The sequence below is a fragment of the Lissotriton helveticus genome, chromosome 3_2 (assembly GCF_964261635.1).
Source record: "Lissotriton helveticus chromosome 3_2, aLisHel1.1, whole genome shotgun sequence".
NCBI lineage: Eukaryota > Metazoa > Chordata > Amphibia > Caudata > Salamandridae > Lissotriton > Lissotriton helveticus.
The window spans coordinates 28,090,495-28,113,034 of record NC_136062.1 but is presented as its reverse complement, the minus strand read 5'-3'; the positions used below and the strand labels follow the sequence as shown (position 1 = coordinate 28,113,034).

General features: G+C 47.0%; 1 protein-coding gene and 1 long non-coding RNA gene across 2 annotated transcripts in view; one reads left to right on the top strand and one right to left on the bottom strand.

Annotated features, from left to right (window-relative positions):
- Positions 1-22,540, top strand: part of LOC144826435 (transient receptor potential cation channel subfamily M member 7-like) — a 2,236,140-nt gene that overhangs the window by 495,103 nt on the left and 1,718,497 nt on the right. The window contains exon 8 of the mRNA XM_078684762.1: positions 15,209-15,383. Coding sequence (XP_078540888.1) covers positions 15,209-15,383 — 175 coding nt within the window. The remainder of the gene's footprint in view (positions 1-15,208; positions 15,384-22,540) is intronic.
- Positions 19,131-22,540, bottom strand: part of LOC144826437 (uncharacterized) — an 871,719-nt gene continuing 868,309 nt past the window's right edge. Inside the window, exons 3-4 of the long non-coding RNA XR_013609822.1 lie at positions 21,795-21,904; positions 19,131-19,261 (exon numbers count right to left, since the gene is read on the bottom strand). This is a non-coding gene — a long non-coding RNA (uncharacterized LOC144826437). The remainder of the gene's footprint in view (positions 19,262-21,794; positions 21,905-22,540) is intronic.

Genomic DNA, 22,540 nt, shown 5'->3' with positions numbered 1-22,540 from the left:
AGAGAAATGTTTTACAACTAAATTCTGCTAAAACCGAGATACTCTTGTTTGGCAAGGCTATTGACCTGTGGTCCCCAGGCTGAGGCCCATCAGAACTGGGAGAGGCCCTCTCCCCGAGAGGCTGTGTGAAGAACCTGGGGATAAAGATCGATAATCAGCTCTCAATGGAGGAACAGGTGAAGACGCTTGCAGCCTTCTGTTTTGGGACCATGCGGATGTTGAGAAAGATCTTCCCATGGATCCCACTCAGCGCTAGAAAGACTCTCATTCAGGCGCTGTTAATCAGTCGCCTTGATTATGGAAATTCTTTATTGGTAGGAATCAGGGAGGACCTTTTATCCAAATTACAGGTTGTGCAAAACACAGCTGCCCGCCTCGCCCTCGATAAACCAGCCTGAACCCTCTCTTTGCCTCTCCTACGCCAACTACATTGGCTTCCAGTCAAGAAACGGGCCACCTTTAAGATGTTGTGTTTGGTCTTTCGGTCCCTGCATGGTTTGGGTCTGGCTTATCTGACCAACAAACTAAAATGGTATCAACCTACACGTCAGCTCAGATCTAGTAATCGTTAGCTGCTGTGCTGCCACAGATTTAGGAAGGTAAAAATGGGGTGTTTTCCCATCGGGCCCCCAAACTATGGAACGGCGTCCCTGAACAAATCCGGGAATGTCCGAACTTGTCCCAATTTAAAAAACTGCTTAAAACATAGCTCTTTTAAGCCGCTCCTCACTGACCGCCTGTTGTTTTCTCTAGCGCCGAGAGATCCCCTTGGGAATGATTTGTGCCCGATATAAATGACCTAAAATAAATATCTTAAAGGCAATACAAGCCGTGGATTTAGGCCAAGATCGTTGATCCGCACCCAACAGCAATATTCCCAACTGGCACATGCTGAATCGTAGATGCAGGCCTCCTGGTAGCATACAGTAGGAGACTGTAGGATTTGACAAAATAAAAAGAGGTACTCTCCTTAAGGCAGCCAAGCAATACTCCCCTGAAATATTGGTTCTCCAGGGGAGGACCCGGCTGGTTCCCTTGTTCCCTGTAAAGGTCAGGAGGGCCACATGGGGCCCCTGTGCCTAACTTTGAGGATCACTAGTCTAAGACATTCAGACTATGAACCCGGTGTTTCAGTTTCATTGCTGGATACAGTTGAGGGTAGCTCTGAGGTTTCTTGATCTTCGCCCTATGCATCCTCCTTATCAACTTGTACCGGGGTGGCCGGGGCAGAAGAGACTGAGTCTGAGAACTTAAGTAGAGATTTCAGAGAGGGTTTTATTTTTATGTATGACTTCCTTCTTCTGATGGTTATTCGCTCTCGAGCAAAGGCTGCCGGGTCTGTTGCTGGTTTCCGTAGAGGATCCAGGTTGTCATGGGTGGGTAGGTCCGTCCTCCGCCGTCAGGCGCGGCAACCGGTAGAGAAGGGAAAGAGATAGGGTCGGGTTAGATAAGGTTTTGGGCTCTGGAGAGTTCGGGGCCGGGAGTGAGGGAAACCAAGTGCGCAAGTGATATACAGCCTTCGGTACGTGGGGTTCACTAGTGCTCGTGAGGAGGTAAGGGGGGTTGAGAGACTATACACGGGGCTTTACAAATATCTACAGGCTACTCCGTAGGTTGGGCACGCCGTCCCACCCAACCCGCTACTTTGCCCCGTACCTGTTGGAGCCACGCTTCTCCCGCGGGAGCGTGGCGGGGCGACTCGTGAAGTCGGTGGCCTCCTGGCTTCTCGGGGTCCCCCCTGGTCTTCCAATTCGGGTCCGTCTCGTCCTTCTCCTCCTCGCTCGATCTTCTCCAACTCTTTGCTTCGCAATGTAGCACTCTCTCCTCCGGGGAAACGCCGTCCCTCGCTTCCGAGGTTCCTCCTCCTTTTGACGCGGTCCGTGTAGTGACGCTGGCTAGGGGCGGGTACTCGTCATATGTATCCTCCCAGTTAAAGGTACCAGGTTCCTCCAATTCCTCGTGACGCCAACGGTGAGTGTCATCTTTTACGGGCCAGTCCTCCTGGGGGTATGGAGCGGGCTACTGCAGAGAGGGGACAGAAGTAGGTAAAAGCGGGGCCACTGTCCACCAGTCCGACTCTTGGGTTTGTCCCTCGGTCGTGCGACCCACCCCGTCACCCACCTCCCCCCCCCTGGATTCTCCCGCTCGGGGAGAGGAAAAACCCTGGACAGAAAGTCCGCATTCCCGTTCTCAATCCCTTTCTTGTGGGTTACCGTAAAGGAGTAGGGCTGGAGGGACAGGAACCAACGGAGTACCCTGGGATTGTGGGTGCGGTTTCTGCACATCCACCTCAACGGCGCATGGTCAGTATGGAGAATGAATGGCCTGCCCTCAAGGTAATACTGCAATTTGTCTACGGCCCACTTAATGGCTAAACACTCCCGTTCTATGTTTGAATACCTACACTCTCTGGGGTAGAGCTTCCGACTGACATATAATACAGGATGTTCCAACCCATCTACACCCTCTTGCGACAGGACAGCCCCTATTCCCACGTTAGAAGCATCTGTGGCGAGTATGAAGGGTTTATTGAAGTCCGGCGACACTAGGACCGGAGCTGTAGTCATGGTATGTTTAAGAAATTCAAATGTATTTGTTGCCTCCGTGGAGGGGTGTTAGCTTCCGGGTTTTTCTGTCTTTTCGTAGGAGGTCTGTCAGCGGAGCTGCCACTTCAGCAAATCTTGGAATGAACTTTCTATAATAACCAATCAACCCCAGAAAGGCTCTCAGGTCTCTCTTGTTTGTTGGAAACGGGATCCTCTCAATGGCTTTCACCTTTTCACTTTGTGGGGCGATGGTACCATCTCCCAGGACGTACCATAAGTAATTGACGCTGATAAATGCGGCTCTTGACTTCTTTGCATTTAATTGTAGCCCTGCCTGTTTTAGGGCCGTCAGGATAATACGTAGGTGAATTAAGTGCTCTTCCCAAGTACGACTATATATCACGATGTCATCTAAATATGCTGAACTGAAGGAGGGATATGGCTGTAAGACAGAGTTCATGAGTCGTTGGAACGTTGCCGGGGCACCATGGAGTCCGAAGGGCAGTACCGTGAACTCATATAGACTCATCGGTGATAAAGGCTGTTTTCTTTCGGTCTTCCTCACAGAGGGGCAGCTGCCAATACCCCTTCGTGAGGTCCAGGGTGGTGATGTACATAGCGTCTCCTATCTTCTCGATCAGTTCATCGACCCTGGGTATTGGGTACGCGTTGAACGTGGAAATTGTGTTTAAAGCCCGGAAATCCATACAAAAACGCTTTGAGCCGCCGGGTTTCGGAATCATCACGATTAGTGAGGACCAATTACTCTTTGAAGGCCGAATCACTCCAAGGGCTAGCATGTCTCTGACTTCTTTCTTCACCGCGTCCCGTCTGGCGGCGGGGATTCTATAGGGTCGTTGTTTTATGATTTTTCCTGGCGGTGTCTCTATGTGGTGTTCGACTAGGTTTGTCTTTCCCGGTAGGTCCGAAAAAATGTCCGAGAAGGGTTGTAGGATGGTCTTTAGCTCTTTTTCCTTCGGGTTAGACAGCTCCCGGTTCACCACCAGATGCTCCAACGTAGACGTATCGGTTTGTACGGTGGGAATAGCCAGGTGGGTTCCTCTGGGGGCTGGGCCCAACCACTCCTTCAGAAGGTTTATGTGATAACACTGAGTTTTGGCGGGGGAGAGCTGTAATCGGTAGGTGGTATCCCCTATTGACTCGATTATCCGGAAGGGTCCCTGCCACTCATTTTTGCTCTTGCTGCTGATAGAAGGCAAGAGTACTAAGGCCCAGTTCCCCACCCTAAGGCGTCTCAATTTCTTTCCTTTATCATAGTTCTTTTTCTGTTGACATTGCTTTTGCTCCAGATTGGAATAGGCGAGATTTCTGAGTTTACTGAGTTTGGATTTTAGTTGTAACGTATATTCCAGCAGGGATTTCTGTTCCTATTCCTCCTCGGATTCCCAGGTATCCCGTGTCATCTCCAGCAGAGACCTAGGAAGACGACCATACAAGAGTTCAAAAGCCGAGCATCCTAGGCTACTCTGCTTCTGCGCCCGCAATACATATAGGGCTAGGGGTAGTAACACATCCCAGTCAGGACCTTCGGAAGTCAACATTTTCTTCAGTGTGGCCTTGAGGGTTTGGTTATATCGTTCCACCAGTCTGTCCGGGGATGGTAAACTGATTTTTTCAGATGGCGTATATCCAGTGTTTTACAGACCTCTCTCATCAGTCGAGACGTAAACGGCGTGCCCTGGTCCGTTAGTACTTCTTTAGGGAATCCGACTCTCGCAAACAGCTCTACAAACTTTTCCGCAATATTAGAAGTAGTGGGAGTTCTTAACGGGAATGCTTCAATGAACCTGGTGGCATAATCCACTATAACAAGAGCGTATAGGTGTCCTTTTGATGATCTTGGCAGGGGGCCTATTCAGTCCATGCCGACCCTCTCAAACGGTACCCCAATGATGGGTAAGGGTTGCAATGGAGCTGCCCTGGGTCGGTGAGTATTCCTTCTCTGACAGATTTCACATTTGGCGCAATATTCTTGTACATCCTTGTATATGCCTGGCCGAAAAAAAATGTCTTAGTATACTCTCCGTAGTTTTTTCCTTCCCGGCATGACCTGCAGTGAGGTGTGCGTGTGCGAAGAACAACACCTGTTCTCAAAAAATCAAGGGTACTAACAACTGGGGTTTGCTCCCCTCATGGGATTGCCGATATAGCAAGTCCTTCTTGATGACAAACCTGGGGAAAACTTGCTGTTGAGCTCCCTGAGAGGCGTGGGCGCTCTCCCAGGCGTTGTACAGGGATCTATCCTCAACCTGGGCGAATCTAAAACTGCGGTCTAGGACCCATGGTTCTGGGGTTATGAGAGCAGGAATGGGTCTACCCCCTTGGTGTTTTGGCTGGTTCAGGGAATTCCTAAAGAGGGAGAGGAACTAGAATTACGTTCTCTGGGAGAGAGTCTACCACTCCTACCTTTACAGTACAAGGGCCTTTGTCTACATGGGTCAGGGTGATCAACGCTACGGGATAGGGCTTAAAATCCCCATGGACACAGCGTATGTGAACTATGGTTTCAGGGACATACTGGCTGGGGAGGACAAATCGTTCTTGCACCACTGATTGCCTACACCCTGAATCAAGGAGGGCTCTTACTGTATAGCATTCATCCTCATACTCACATAGAATGAAGCACCCATTTCGGCAGAGTATAGTACAGTCTTGGGAAGGTACCCCACTTCCATCGGCTCTTCCGGGGGTCGCTTTCTGGGACACAACCGTGCGATGTGGCTCCACTCGCCACATTCGAAGCATTGGGGTCCTCTTAAAAGGGGGGACACCATTCCAGGGGGGTTATGTCTCCTTGTTTCTATACCCTGCTTTGGTTTCTTGTCTATTTTTGGAGGCGGTGCATGTTTGCTGGCCTTCTCATTTTCCCAACCAGTGTTCCTAGGCTGCGCCCGTGCATAGTTGGTAGCCATTTCGATGGCCTGTTCTATGTTGATTCCTGAATGCTGTCGGAGCCACCTCTGGGAAGCATAAGGGAGGGCTTCCATAAATTGTTCCAGGTATATTTTGTTCAGTATATCTTCCTTACTACAAGACTCGGGTTTCAGCCACTTGTCGGCGGCCATTTTTAAACGGAAAAAGAGGGTTTTGGGGTTCTCTCCAGGGACCCCCCTTTCCTTTCTAAACCAAACTCTGTATGCCTCTTGATCAAGTCCGAGGTGGTCTAAAATGACCTCTTTAATCACTGTATAGGGAGTATTCCCCATGGGGTTGGCGGCCCGGTAGGCTGATTGAGCTTCACCGGTCAGGAGAGGCGCCAGGAAGAAGGGCCATTTCTCCTCTGGCCATCCCAAAGCCCTGGCTGCCCTTTCGAAATTCAGCAAAAAAGCATCCGGATTCTCACCGGACACATACTTTTGTAGCGCAATACCTGAATGGTGAGGTGTATGGCTCCTTCCTTCTACTTGAATCCACACGGATGGAGGCGGCACATTTTTCAGGCTTTCGATGTGAGCAGTAATGGTGTTTTTAAAGAGTTCCCGATCTGCCTCGGCTGAGGATAGCTGTCGCTCTACTGCCCACTCGAGCTTTTCCTGTCCTTTTATCATGTGCTGTATTAGGGATTCCATCTCGATCTCACAGATGGGCTGTGGTGGAAATCCCACTTCTGACACCACTTGTACCGGGGTGGCCGGGGCCGAAGAGACTGAGTCCGAGACCTTAAGTAGAGATTTCAGAGAGGGTTTTATTTTTATGTACGACTTCCTTCTTCTGCTGGTTATTCGCTCTCGAGCAAGGGCTGCCGGGTCTGTTGCTGGTTTCCGTAGAGGATCCAGGTTGTCGTGGGTGGGTAGGTCCGTCCTCCGTCAGGCGCGACAACCGGGAGAGAAGGGAAAGAGATAGGGTCGGGTTAGATAAGGTTTTGGGCTCTGGAGAGTTCGGGGCCGGGAGTGAGGGAAACCAAGTGCGCAAGTGATATACAGCCTTCGGTACGTGGGGTTCACTAGTGCTCGTGAGGAGGGAAGGGGGTTGAGAGACTATACACGGGCTTTACAAATATCTACAGGCTACTCCGTAGGTTGGGCACGCCATCCCACCCAACCCGCTACTTTGTCCCGTACCTGTTGGAGCCACGCTCCTCCCGCGGGAGCGTGGCGGGGCGACTCGTGAAGTCGGTGGCCTCCTGGCTTCTCGGGGTCTCCTCTGGTCTTCCAATTCGGGTCCGTCTCGTCCTTCTCCTCCTCGCTTGATCTTCTCCAACTCTTCCCTTCGCAATGTAGCACTCTCTCCTCCGGGGAAACGTCGTCCCTCGCTTCCGGGGTTCCTCCTCTTTTTGACGCGGTCCGTGTAGTGACGCTGGCTAGGGGCGGGTACTCGTCATATGTATCCTCCCAGTTAAAGGTACCAGGTTCCTCCAACTCCTCGTGACGCCAACGGTGAGTGTCATCTTTTTCGGGCCAGTCCTCCTGGGGGTATGGAGCGGGCTGCTGCAGAGAGGGGACAGAAGTAGGTGAAAGCGGGGCCACTGTCCACCAGTCCGACTCTTGGGTTTGTCCCTCGGTCGTGCGACCCACCCAGTCACACAACTATACTAGCTGACATATGCAAGCCCTTCAGTGGAACCTGAAGTCCCAATGGCCCTAGCTTATGCAGTCTATCTGACACCATTTAGGTCTCAGAGAAGGCAAAACGAGATCTGCACTGGTGGCTGATCAACCATGAATTTGTCCTGTGGCAGGCCACTCTCTCTACCACCTGCCAGAGCTGACAGTGGTGAAGGACACATCACTTCTGGGTTAGGGAGGGTTACTTGAGGAAGGTGGACATCACAGGATTCTGGGCTCCAGTGGTCGGCTGGCTTCATATCAGTTTACTGAAGCTGCAAATAATTTGTCTAGCCCTGAAGGGGAGACTGGTTCAGGTTCTCGCAGACCTTACCACCTCCTTTGGGTATTGCAAAACATAGGGCGGAGTAAGGTCTTTGATCCTCTGCCACAAAAATGTGCATCTCTGGAGGTTCCTGGAGTGTCAGGGCATATTTCTGTTTGCCAACCACCTGGTGCAGGTCCCTGAATGCCAGAGCTGACAAACTGAACAGATGTCATCTAGCAGATCCGGTGTGGTGTCTGCATCCCGATGTAGGGGCAGGGTGTTTTCCACCATTTGGGAAAACTGTGCTAGATCTTGTCCTCTCCTTTGAGAATGTGCAGTGTGTGCAGTTTTGTGCATTCACATTTCAGCAAGAACACTCATCAGGAAGGGAATTCTGGCTGGAATGGAACAATGGACTTCCATATACCTTCCTTCCGCTACCTCTCCTTCCTGATTGGACTAGGAGAGTGTGGTACCCAGAATTACTTAGTCCTCCAACAAGGCTATCACTCCACGTGAACCTTCTGTTTTAACAACATGGTAGGGCCCTCCACCAGAATCTACGCAATCTACACCTCCATGCATGGAAATTGAACAGCGACAATTGACTGCGTTCGATTTATTGCCTTTAGTGTTGATGTCATCCTGTCTTCCAGATGTCCCTCCACAAAATCAATTTATGCCATTCATTGAGACAAATGTGTGCCTGGGACACTGACCTCCCATATGTAAAGCATTCAGACATCCTTTTTTTTTTTTGTCTTAAGCCGAGCAATGCCTTGAATAGGGAACTGTAAAAAGGACATTTTCCGCTCTTTTGGCCTTTCAGATTGTTTAAATCAACTGTTGTGAGGTTTTTTTTTTTAAACATTTGACAAATGTTCCCTCCCAAGCCATATGTGATGCCACAGTGGGATTTTAAGTTAGTCTTGAGACTCCTTATGTGCACCCTTCAAGTGTATGCTGAGCTCTATCTACTGACCTTGAAGATGGTCTTCCGCATTGTGATAATGTCTGCTTGTTGAGTAATTTAACTTTAGGCACTGCTGGTGCAACCATATTACACAATGTTACTTCTCAACATGTTGGTGCTGAGGACTTGGGTACCTTCTTATCAAAAGTCGTGATTCCCTTCCACAATGGTAATTCTTCAAACTACCAGCATTATTTGGTCTCCCCCATCTGTCAAAAGAAGAAAGGCTCTATCGGGTGTACCAGAGTAGGTCTTTAAGCTTTTACATATATCGGATCAAGGATTAAGTGCTTTTTTATGGGGTTCTCTGACGCACAGAAAGGAAAGGCTGTGCAGAATAGGATCTTGTTCAGGTGGATAATCCTCTGCATTAAGATCTGCTGTGAACTGAACATATAGCAAGCCGTGACAGGTCTGAGAACCCATTCCCAACAAGGATGAGACCGCTTCCTCTGTGTTAGAACAAGGTTATTCATGTTCTCTTCTCGTTTTCACACCCTCGTCATTCAACCTGCAGTTTCTAGTAGGTCATAAGCATTTCCAGCTCCCCTTTGCCCTCACCAGTGACCTCTGTGTTTTCATGAACGTGACAGTGGTTGCTGCATACCTTTGGAGTTCAGGGTTCCCAATCTTTCCCTACCTCGAAGATTGTCTGCTGAAGGCAGACTCTCCCCAGGCAGTAGGCACCCACCTCTAGACTACTGGGAACCTACTGCATTCAATGGGGTTCACTATCAACATGCTGAAGTCACACTTGACTACTTCTCAGATGCTCCCTTTCATCTGAGCTATTCTAAACACACTTTCCAGAGCTGAGAGACATGGAATTCCAAGATATCAGGATATTCAGGCTATGATACCAATGTTTCAACCTATGTCCTGAATTTGGGTAAGACTAATACTGGGGTTGCTGGGTCTGATGGCCTCCTTCATCCTGCTGGTGAAGCGTGCCCAATGGCACATGTGGGCCTTGCATTGAGACCTTATGCTCAAGGGGGTGCATCATTAGTGGAATCTCTCCGACTTGACCAGATTTAGAAGGAGACTGGAAAAGATCTACAGTGGTGGTTAACTAACTACGATTGGACCAGTAGCAGACCCCTCTTCTTTCTGCTCCTGGAACTGATAAGTGGCGCTATTTTATTATTATTCCTGGCATTACGCTACCCAGAAGGAGAGATTCACTTCACCTCCTGGGGTTGTAACGAAAGCCTGATTCTACCGGCGCAGCCGAATTAAGGCGCTGACGCCGGTAGACGCGGAATTGCGGCCGCCATATTGGGAAGGCAGGCAGGGTAGCGGTCCAGCTTCGGGACCACTCCCACCCTCCTGTCATGTATAAACACAATCTATCATCACGTCCGCGCAGCGGGCGGGCGCAGCGGGCGCGCCTGGGGCAAGCCCGTCTGCGCCCGTCCGCGCCTGGCACGGGCCCAGGGCCTGTCCCCCTGCTCAGGCCACCACTGACACCCGCATTAGCTGGACCAGAGATCAGCTGTTACAGTTAGGAACGGGCTCTTGTTCTACATCTGCTCGCTGCCCCCCTAACAGCTTAGATGGTCACTCTTTCAACTGTCCTCTATGCAACTTATTGCTCCCTCCGTGGTGCGAAAGCACCCTACCTCTTCCTCCTGCCCCGCCCGGCCGCTGCCTAAAATCAGCACTGATTAACTGTAGATCCCTCCCCCGTCATGCCAACGAGATTTGGTCTATCCTGACCACTTATAGCTGGGACATCTTATTCCTTACCGAATCTTGGATTAATGACACCTCTAACCCGGACATCCATATAGCCACCCCCCCGGACTATCGATTCCTGGGTGTGAACCGTGAGGGTAAAATCGGAGGCGGATTGGCAATTCTGTTCAAATCCCATCTAAATATTACTATTAAAAAAATTACTAATATCGGACTGATCGAAGCTATGTATTTTACTATCGCTGACTCAGCGGCAGTCTTTCTAACAGGTATCTTAGTATATAATCCCCCTAAAGCATCTCCCTCCTCCTTATCACAATTGGTGCACATCATCACTGACTTGTCTCTTAAGCACCCACACTTTATGGTATTAGGAGATTTTAACCTTCATGTGGATGATCCCACCTGCACCCAAGCCACGCGCCTTCTCGACTCTCTTCAGAGCCTGAGCCTGACACAACTAATTCGTGGTCCTACGCACGTGGCGGGCCATACATTGGACCTTATATTCTCGAACCTGCCAGGGACCATCATCCACCCTTCCCTTCCCCTCACCTGGTCCGATCACTACCTGCTCGCGGTTGATATCTCACTTCCTCAGGCAGCTACCTCGGTAGCACTTGGATCAGACCTCAGAAGAAAATGGCACAAGATCACCTGTACTGCTCTAGAATCGATATTTAGCTGCCCTTTAGAGTCCGAACTGGAAAATGTTGATGACTGTGTCACCAAGTTTAATAGGACCTTATCGGCTGCAATTGATGAAACTGCACCGCTTCTACCTGTGTCATCGGCAAGATCCCGCCCCTCTGCTCCCTGGTTCACAGCCACGCTACGTAAAGAAAAAAGTCACTGCAAACAATTAGAACGTAGCTGGAGACGAACTTATGATACTGAGGCAAAAACCATCTATAAAACAGCCCTTAAGAAATTTACTAAACTAAAAAAACTGGCCATGAAAGAGTTTTTTGCCTTACAAATTAAAGATGCAGACAATTCTGCTAAGATGCTGTTTAAAATCGTCAAAGATTTTGTAAAACCCCCAGCTATGACATCTAACAATCTAGCTAACCAGTCTCTTTGCAATGGACTATCGGATTTCTTTGAAGAAAAAATTGAAAAAATTGCATCCTCCTTCCCTTCAGATGGAGCACCTGATCTTCACCTTCCTCCGGTTTCTAACATCTATGACTCCGCTCCCTCACTATTAGCATTCAAGGATCTTACCCCTGACTTTGCACTTAAATTACTTTTACAGTGCAAATCGGGCTCCCCCTTGGACCCGGCTCCCCCTAAAATCATGAGTGAACTGGCGACCTTACTGTTAGAGCCTCTCACTTCCATCTGGAACGCCTCTTTACAACGAGGCCAATTCCCCTCTGCCTGGAAGGAAGCACTGTTGGTGCCTATCCTAAAGAAATCTGACGCTGACCCCACACAATTCTGTAATTATCGGCCCATTTCCCTCCTTCCGAAACCCGCGAAGGTTTTGGAGAAGGCCGTCCAATTACAACTGGCGGAATACTTAGAGACTAATTCTCTTCTTCATGACTCCCAGTCCGGTTTCCGTGCTGGTTTCAGTACGGAGACCGCCTTGCTAGAGGTATCGGAGACTGTGCGAGAGTGTGTGGATAAGGGCGAGGAGGCCATGTTGGTCCTCCTCGACCTATCCGCCGCTTTCGATACGGTGTCCCACAAAATTCTCCTAGACCGACTGAAGCATATAGGACTGGGCGGCTCCGCTCTGGCGTGGATCAGGTCCTTTCTCCAAGGACGATTTCAGAGGGTTCTGCTCAGACCGTTTAAATCTGGATGCAAACCTCTTGTACGTGGAGTACCACAGGGCTCAGCGCTGAGTCCTCTGTTTTTTAATGTCTATCTGGCCCCGTTGGCGAAGGTGGTGGAGGCATGTGGAGTCAGAGTGGTCTCTTATGCTGATGATACACAGCTGATATTTTCTTTTAGAGACCACTCTGACTCCAGCCTTTCCAGTTTCCGCCACTGTCTTGGCGAAATCTGCTCTTGGATGTCCTCGAACCACCTTCGACTTAACACAGACAAGACTGAGGTCTTGTTTTTTAATCAAAAAATGATCATCCCACCTTCATTATTGTGGCCTACGGTACTCAACCCTCCCCCTACCCCGGTTCACTCTGCCCGCAATCTGGGGTTTCTATTTGATGATACCCTCTCCTGTGGCCCTCAAATTAATAAGGTTACTGCGGCCTGCCATGGTAAACTAAAAATGATGAGAAAGATCTTTCCATTTTTGCCTAAGGAAGCACGCAGAACAGTAACTCAGGCATTAATCACCTCCCATCTGGATTATGCCAACAGCTTATATGCTGGGGCCCCTCTTTATCAAATTGAACGCCTACAGGTAGTTCAAAATGCTGCTGCAAGACTGATTGGCAATATTCCATACAGACACCCCATATCAGCGTTTCGCAAAGAACTCCATTGGCTTCCCATAGCCAACCGCATTAAATTCAAAACGCTCACTCTTGCTTTTCGAGCCCTGAACGGAACTGGCCCGGATTATTTAAAAAAGAGATTGAGATTGTCACACTCAATCAGAGACCTTCGCTCTAACAACCTTCGTCTCATGCAGGTGCCAAGATTCCGTCGCACAAGAACTGGTGGTCGAGCCTTTGCTGTTCTTGCTGCCAAACATTGGAACGACCTACCGATCGATCTCAGATTTGCCCCATCCGAAGCTCTGTTTCGCAGTCGCCTGAAAACCTGGTTATTCGCATCTATTTAGATTGCTCTTTCCTTTCCTGCTGACAGACCTAGCGCCGGGACACCCCCTTTGGGGGTAGCCGCGCGCTTTACAAAATTCGTAAATAAATAAATAAATAAATAAATAGAGGTGACCAATGCAATGCTTCTGGTTTGAGCTGACCACATGAGAGAGGCATGATCAGAGGACTCTGTTCTCCGGTGGAGTCCCAGATCCACATCAATCTTCTAGAGCTCAGAGTGATTTGCTTGGCTTTGAAAGCCTTCGTCCTATCCATCATAGGAAGGTTGGTCTAGGTGTTCAGAAAGAACACCACCGCAATGTCGTATTGCAACAAACTGGGTGGAGTGGGTTTGTGGACCCTGTCCTAAGAGCCTCCTGGATCTGGCTGGAGCGACAGGACATCTTCTTGGTTTTACAGGACCTGGTGAGATCTCTGAATGCCAAGGCAGACAAACTCAGCTGCTGATGCCTTGTGGATCAAAAAATGGCATCTGCACGCAGAGCTTGCACACCGTCTTTTCCAAGAATGGAGAGATCCCTGGCTCGATCTTTTCGTCACTGCCAAGAATGTGCAATGTCTGCATTTCAGCATGTTGGAGCTTCCAAAGCAGCTCTTGCTTGGAGACACATTCTGATAGGACTAGAATCTGGGATTCTTGCACACCTTTCTGACAATACCTCTCCGGCCATGAGTTTTCAAGAAGATCAGGACAGACTGGGACCAAGTCCTCTTAGTGGTTCTGAATTGGACAAGGAAAGTTTGGTATGCTGAACTTCTGAGCATGAGCAACTGTCCTTTGTTCATCCTGCTTCTTCAGGGGGACCGTCTGTTGCAGCAGCAGGGCAGGGTTCTACAGTCAAACCTACGCAAACTGCGCCTCAGTTGAATGCCTTTGATCGTCCTCCCAAGATTTGAGATGTCATCTTGGCACCCCTCAACAAAGGTTGGGTACACAATTTGTGGCTTTGGGGTTCTGCTGTCCCACTTTTGGCCTCCTTGTCTGAGGCGTTATTGCTTATGCTGTTTATTTGCCCAGCAATGCCTTGGGCACAGTTAAAGGTTATCTTTCGGCCATATCTGCTTCCTTGTGGTTGCCAGATGAACCCTCAATGTTTGTCACCCCTTGTGACACATATTCTTAAGGGCTTGCAACATTTTCTCCCCCCTCCTCTTTTCACCATGCCCCAGTGGGACCTTAATTTGGTCCTAACGTTTCTCATGAGATCCCGATTCTAACCCCTGCATAGCTGTCTGCTCAGACACCTAACTCATAAGACAGACTTCTTGGTGATCATCCCATCAGTCAGGCTAGTCCTTGAGCTTCAAGCTTTTTCAGTTAACCCTCCATATACCAGCTTCTATCCTGATAAACTGGTTCTTTGGACTCATTCCTCCTTCATTTCGAAGATGGTGACCTATTTCTACATCTGCCAAAACATCACATTGCTGACATTCCTCACTCCCCCTCATCCTTCTAAGGAAGAGGAGAGACTCCACTGTTTGGATCCAAAAAGAGCTCAGTCCTCTTACATTGATCTCAGCACAGAGTAGAGAGGAAGAGGATTACTGGAGGGAGACAACTCGAAAGCGCATCAACTCTTCTGTACTAAAAGCATAGTATATAGTGATAAAAATAAAAGTAGTGCTTGAAAAGCTAGCAGTGGAATTATAGAAGAGTCAATCAGAAAATACTGTAAAGAGGATATGCTCCATGGTAGGAAAAAAAAGACTAGCTAGCTGGGACACAAATAGGAACCAAGAAAGAGTGACGGTAAAACCAACCAATTGTGAACAATAAGCGGGCTGCAATCCCCCATTTGTTCTTGGTACACAGACAGTTTGTCTTTTACAGCTGCTCTATCTCGTACGCTGGACCTAGAAAGGACCAAAGACGTAGGGCTATTATTTGAGAGCTTCAAATCTGGTTCATTACCTATTTCTGTGTACATCGTAAAAGAAGCACCCATTCTCTCCTAATTAGAACAAAACAACTCTGTAGATGGGAAGTGCAAGTTAAAAAGAATAAAAAGTATGTGGGTGTGCTTACTGTGGGAAACACACCGACTGTGCTTGTCTGGAAATATTTTGTGGTGTAGTGTCTTAGAATTTGATTGTGAGTTAGAAATTCAGCTGTCATTCGTCTTTTGCAAAAAACTGTATGGGTTTACACAAATGTTGTATCTATACATGCTGTTTACATGCCACTATCTTATTATAAGTTTGCAAGTCTTGTGCAAAAAATATCCCATTTACTGCAAATGTGGAAGCCGTTTGCAATATAGATTGTATTTTCATCTTAATTATTATTGTTCATTATTTGTTCAGTTTCTTATTTCGCGAACAGTCTGCACCGTTTTCCCTCAAAATGTATTTCTAATATGTTTGCAACTTTTTTAAAATCGTTTTTCAAGGAATTGGCCAAGGTGTTCCTGTGGTGGCGCTTGTATTTGAAGGTGGTCCAAATGTTATCCTCACTGTGTTAGAATATCTTCAGGAAAGTCCGCCAGTGCCTGTGGTAGTTTGTGAGGGAACTGGAAGAGCAGCAGACATATTGGCTTATGTTCACAAGCAAACAGAAGAAGGAGGGTAAGTCATATAATATTTTTTTCAATTGTTTTTATTTGACGATGAGAACAATTTACAAATGAAACAGAAATTTTAATGAATTCAGCCAAAAAAAGTGTCTGGCCATCGGGCAGCACAATATTGATTTTTATCATTAAATATCTTACATGATTTTATCGTCCATGGAAATAAATCTAATTGTGCAATATAAGATATCTATAGAGAAGGATACACAAGTTAAATTCGTGCACCGAATACCCACTTTTCCGTAAATCGCTAAAACCCTTTCTCTTCTCACAAGCTTTCTCCCCATAAATCAGCCATCTTTATCTCCCCCTGTTTTTCTGCCCTCCTGGGCTCAGTACTCTATAGCGCCATGAAACCGCCAGGTGTACGCGCGCTTTATAAATATTTTAAACTCAAACTCATAGTCTTTGAACCTTTTGAAAATGTGAACTGATGGTGCAACATACAGCAGCTCGACTAGTATTAAAATGGCCTAGAAGCCTAGAAGCTAATCAGCAGCATCAAAGCACTTCATTGGCTGCCATTCCATAAAATAGTCCTTTTTAGGATCCTGATAATTACTTTCAGAGTTTTAAATTCTTTAGGTCCTCACTATCTCCGTGCCAGGTTCACTCGCTATGTGACACACCGCACACTCAGATAGTCCAATGCAAATCTCTTGTAGCCCCCTATTTTTAGGTGCATCACAAAGGGTGGGGAATCTATTGCAGTACTTGCAACCAAAGCCTGGAACCTGCTCCCCACTCATTCAATCATAGACTCTCTTCAGGAAAGCTCAGAAAACCTGGATCTTTACTACCCCTGACTCTCAATATAGATCACTTATCTGAATCTCCCAGTTCTAGTAGTTGTGTCCATTAGGGATTCGCACAGCGCCATGATGCTCCTCGGAGTGAAAGCTGCGCTCTACAAGTTCATATAACATAACATCATAAATCGTATGCTATTAGTTTCAAGGAAAAATGCATACCTTGTTGGAAATGGCTAACCTATCCCTGGTGGTGGGGACAGTCCCGGTATCCTGGAAGCAGGTAATGGTCAAAGCATTATTAAAGAAACCTAATTTGGACCCCCCTGACCTAGGCAACTATTGACCGATGTACCTGTTTCCTGTGATAAGTAAAACTTTGGAAAAACATGTCTACCACAACATCCCAGCTGAAAGATTACAGAAAGTGGGTATCTCAGGACTAAACTTTGCTTGGCTAAGGTCTTTACTTGAAAGCATTTCCTTCCAGGTCTTTGACGGAGGCCACTTGCAGAGATCGTTAATCCATTTGGGATATCGCTAGTGTCTTACACAGACGAAACTCAACAAGTCTTTGCACTAGGATCCTGCCTAGAGACTGTAGCAGGCTGGATGAACAGCACCTGCCTTAAATTGAATGGAGGAAAAGCTGTGCTCATGTTGCTAGGTAACAACTTGCCGCCTTCATTTAATTTGAACTTGCCTGGTTGTCTAGGCTAATCCTAAATACCCACAACTACGATATATTTTTAACCTTCCCTGACTACGCCATTAATAAAGAGATACCTTGGAGAAGTTGATGGAGCTTTAATTTCTAGTTAATCCCCCTGGTCTTTTCTCTGTAAGAGCTTCCTGGAAGATGGTTGAGCGTTTAGGAGTTAGAGTGAACCCGATGATGAAGCATGACACTATTAGTGTGTGAGGATTATTTAAAGAAAAGGATTTTTTACCTTCCCTGCACTGAATAGCTCAGAGCCATTGTAGAGACCACACCCCCCTTCCACTCCTCTCCCTTCTTTTCTTCTGTTTTCTCTCTTTCTAGAATAGATCACAGCTGACAAACTAGGTGGGATACTTATAGGTTTGATGTCTATTTTTTCATTGTTTTAGTTTTATATAGCGTAAAATCGACCCGTAGGTAATTAATTAGGGAGAACATATCCCCCGAATTCCTTTCAATTGAGAAAGGACCTCTCCACCCTCTGGATCTGTAAAGGGTTCCCCTGCTCAGATCTAATTGGTATACACTGTCTAGGCCCCATTCCCACCCTGAAAACTGCTATTAAGAGCCTTGGAATGTTGATGGACAAAACTCTGAACTTTAACACCCAATCAGTAAACCTCTCAGCCATCTGTTTCAGCCTACTAAGGATGCTTTGAAAAATTCCACCCCTCCTTCCTCCCATTGAGCAGAGGCTGGTGGTCCAGTCTATTATTCTTTCTTGCCTGGACTACAGCAACTCTTTATACTTGGGTTCCCCAAAGTCCATAATAAGAAAATTGCAGCTGATTCAGAACTCTGCTGCCCGGCTGCAATGCAATCTAACTTGACATCAATCTGCCTGGCGGAGAGGATCAAGTTCAAATCACTTTGCATCGCCCACCTGGCACTCCTCAATAAAGGGCCCCATGATCTCCCATATTTAAGTAGCCCCGTACATTCCCAAAAGAATTTCATGCTCCTCCATGACCCATCTAGCCATAGTTCCTAGGATCAGATTGACCAAATCTGGAGGGCGCTCTTTTGCCTAAAATGCGTCCAAACTATGGAATGGCCTTCTGCTGTCTTTTGATCAGCCAAAATTGAACTTTAGTTGTGAAAACTTTTAAATATTTGGCTCTTCCAGACCAGACCAGTCTAACCCTCTCTTAACCAGTAGTGCCGCACTATCAGCGCTCGGGTGCCTGAGGATAGCCATGCGCTATATAAGTGCATCATAGAATAAAATACCTAACTTGCCGCAGTCTGTCATATGCTACTAATACAAAGTAGAAGCACTTTGAACCTTCATTCCAACCTATTATGTCCTTTGGAACCACTGAACTAACAGTACGGGGGTAATCTGGTATGCTGCAGGTCAAAATAAGCAAAAGAAACAATTGATGGACAGAATGCTTGAAAATGCAAAAATTCACCCCCCAGTCACAAGGATCTGGGCTTAGTCCATCATTCTTTTGCTCACCACGCCACCCCAGTTTGGACCCAGCATTATGCAAATAAGTCTTGATCCTGTTCCTTTTGGGAACAGTCCAGCCCGAACTGCCATGCAAGGTCCTTCCTGGACCGGAAACAAGCACCCTGTGACCAGTTTCAGGGCACCAGCCTTCATCAGCCAGGCTTGCTTGAATCCAGTGGTGTAGTGAGCACGGGACCCACGTCTTGGCATACCCTTCCCACTTAGGGCGACATATGCAAAAGAAACAATTGATGGACGGAAGGCTGGACAATGCAAACATTCACTCCCAGTCACAAGGATCTGGGTTTAATCCATCATTCTTTTGCTCAACACATCACCCCAGTTTAGACCCAGCCATATGCAAATCAGTCTTGACCCTATTCCCTGTGGGAACAGTCCAGCTCAAACTGCCATGCCAGGTCCTCCCTGGCCTTGAAACAAGCATCCTGCGACTGGTTTCAGGGCATCACCCTTCATCAGCCAGGCTAGCTTGAATCCAGTGGTGTAGTGAGCCCATGTCTGGGCATACCAGGCCAAAATAAGGCAGCCCGTGGTTCTGCACCTGAAAAACTATAAACCTTATGTTAGCAGGGAAGCTTCTTTAGAACACATTTCTGTAGACCATTCTTGAGATTACAGTAACAGGTACAGAATGTCAACAGTGGACTCTAGATGCCGCATCAACCCCTGGTTATTTCCACAAGTGTCAAAAAAGTACTTATAAGTTGTTAGTGTGCAAACATAACTCCTGCACCCACCGTTGCGGGGTACAACCCAAGAAGATGGGAAAAAAGTCACTTACGATAATGGAGTTGTGCACTACTAGAATATCCAAGAGATAATAATGAAGCTCAATCAGTTTCTTCGTTGCAAAAGTCTTTATTTGATATAATTCCAAAATATAAAAGCAACAGCCAACGCGTTTCGTTCTTAGAACTTCGTTAGGGCTGTAGATAAAAACATAAACAAAAAAACATAAGGGTCCAAACTCATATAGTACAGACCACTAAGTGAATAACAACTTTACAATCATTAAAAAAAGGGAGAAGGCCAACACGGGTGTGTAAGGACCTATCTGGAGTAGCCACTCCTAAGTTTTGTACTGTGCTTGCAACTGGAAAACAAACATTACATAATATACATTTGTGATGGGACCAATATTTAGTGACAAAATTCCATCAATGTACATACATGCGAGGTGGGAGAACATCAGAAAAGTAGTGTCAGGTTACTAAGAGATTTTATTATTATATCTTGGCGACACATTAGTCTTACTGGGACTCCATTGTAGGTATGAAAAATCTCTGGCCCGTACTAGAGCAGATTCAGAAAAGGGGGTGGTGATGAACAGAGTGTCTGAATTAAGCAGACCACTCTTACCCAGTCCAAAGATCAGGGCTTGATCCATCACCGTTATTTAGCTCACTGCCCCATCCCAGCTCAGAACCTGGCTATATGCAAATTAGTCTGTCCCTGGCCCAGTGCATCATGGGAACAGGGCAGACCAAACTACCAAGCCAATTCTTCACCAGAAAGGAGACAAGCTTCCGGGGACCGGTTTCTGGCATTTCAGCCGTCGTCGGCCCGGCTTGCTTGAATCCTGATGGAGCAGTGAGCAAGGGACTCATGTCTGAGTATACCCTGCCACACCTATAGTGGCCAAAAACGATTCAGAAAAGGGGGTGGTGATGAACAGAGTGTCTGAATTAAGCAGACCACTCTTACCCAGTCCAAAGATCAGGGCTTGATCCATCACCGTTATTTAGCTCACTGCCCCATCCCAGCTCAGAACCTGGTTATATGCAAATTATTCTGTCCCTGGCCCAGTGCATCATGGGAACAGGGCAGACCAAACTACCAAGCCAATTCTTCACCAGAAAGGAGACAAGCTTCCGGGGACCGGTTTCTGGCATTTCAGCCGTCGTCGGCCCGGCTTGCTTGAATCCTGATGGAGCAGTGAGCAAGGGACTCATGTCTGAGTATACCCTGCCACACCTATAGTGGCCAAAAACGATTCAGAAAAGGGGGTGGTGATGAACAGAGTGTCTGAATTAAGCAGACCACTCTTACCCAGTCCAAAGATCAGGGCTTGATCCATCACCGTTATTTAGCTCACTGCCCCATCCCAGCTCAGAACCTGGCTATATGCAAATTAGTCTGTCCCTGGCCCAGTGCATCATGGGAACAGGGCAGACCAAACTACCAAGCCAATTCTTCACCGGAAAGGAGACAAGCTTCCGGGGACCGGTTTCTGGCATTTCAGCCGTCGTCAGCCCGGCTTGCTTGAATCCTGATGGAGCAGTGAGCATGGGACTCATGTCTGAGTATACCCTGCCACACCTATAGTGGCCAAAAACGATTCAGAAAAGGGGGTGATGATGAACAGAGTGTCTGAATTAAGCAGACCACTCTTACCCAGTCCAAAGATCAGGGCTTGATCCATCACCGTTATTTAGCTCACTGCCCCATCCCATCCCAGCTCAGAACCTGGCTATATGCAAATTAGTCTGCCCCTGGCCCAGTGCATCATGGGAACAGGGCAGACCAAACTACCAAGCCAATTCTTCACCAGAAAGGAGACAAGCTTCCGGGGACCGGTTTCTGGCATTTCAGCCGTCGTCGGCCCGGCTTGCTTGAATCCTGATGGAGCAGTGAGCAAGGGACTCATGTCTGAGTATACCCTGCCACGCCTATAGTGGCCAAAAACGATTCAGAAAAGGGGGTGGTGATGAACAGAGTGTCTGAATTAGGCAGACCACTCTTACCCAGTCCAAAGATCAGGGCTTGATCCATCACCGTTATACCGCTTGCAACTGGAAAACAAACATTACATAATATACATTTGTGATGGGACCAATATTTAGTGACAAAATTCCATCAATGTACATACATGCGAGGTGGGAGAACATCAGAAAAGTAGTGTCAGGTTACTAAGATTTTATTATTATATCTTGGCGACACATTAGTCTTACTGGGACTCCATTGTAGGTATGAAAAATCTCTGGCCCGTACTAGAGCAGAGACATAACGTTGTATCCCTTTACTCCTTCTGTACATTTCCTATTTATAGTCTAGGTGGAACAGACTACAGTTTATACCAAATTGACTGAATTATACCAAATAAATTGCCATCATGCTGATTCTAAATGTCAAAAACAAATCATGGTGATGACTTCATTTAGTATCAAGAGCTTTCTTCCACATTTACAAAGACTGGTAAGGTACGCCGGACCTTTTAGTATTAAACATTTTTTATTTATTTATTTTTTCAAAATTGCATTATATGGGTCTCTCATGGCTGTATTCTATCATGTAGGGGACGGTTCCAACCATAATATCACATAGTTTCCATAACACTAATGATTTATGGCCATGCAGTAGCAAGAATTACCAAAGTAACCTGAATATCTAACATCACCGGTCACTCATTCTCACAACCTATTTCAGAGCCTGTAATCAATGATGTCAGTTAGTACATACCAGTCAGTAAGTTGCGTAATAATCGTCTCAATCTGTCATGCCTGAAGCGTCGTGGAGTGTGGCAGTCTTTCAGGAATGTGTGCCACCTTGATAAGGGCCACGTTGTAGAGCTAAAAAATGTAAGGATAATAATGTTCAAATTTTAGTAAATGTGGAAAGGGAAGAGATCAGTGTTGTGGACAAGATGTCAAGTTCACAATATCGTGATATCCCAGACTGTCCCCGAAATTGTCAAAACATACTCACATATAGGGGCCAGGAAGTAGTGCTAAATGGATATGAGGAATTATCGTACGGGGCATCCCACACTGCAAGCAATGGCAGCGGCTAAGTATCATCAAATTTTTAGGGAGCTCTTCAAGGGAAAATCGGCTCGATCTATTAACACCTACCAGCAAAGTAAAACCAATGAGACTGAGCTGTGTAACATTCTCAGCACGTCATACGAAATAATCATGCTAAGTATCCCATATGTAGTGCAGGCAGTGGTAATGACTAGGTGTCATCCTATTTGTCACAGCCCGTCATAAGAGGACCGCCTCGGCATATCAGCACCCGCCATTCTTGAGATTACCACTGCAAGACTGAGGTCAGTCCTACAAAGCAAGAGCAATAGAGACCAAATTTATTGATAAAGCAATGGCGAAAGAACAATGTTTTTGTGAGGTTTACCCGTCTAAACTTTTTGATAATGAGAAGGTCAAAGGTCCATTGAGTTTACCCAGCCATGTGAAAGTAAGGGAGAT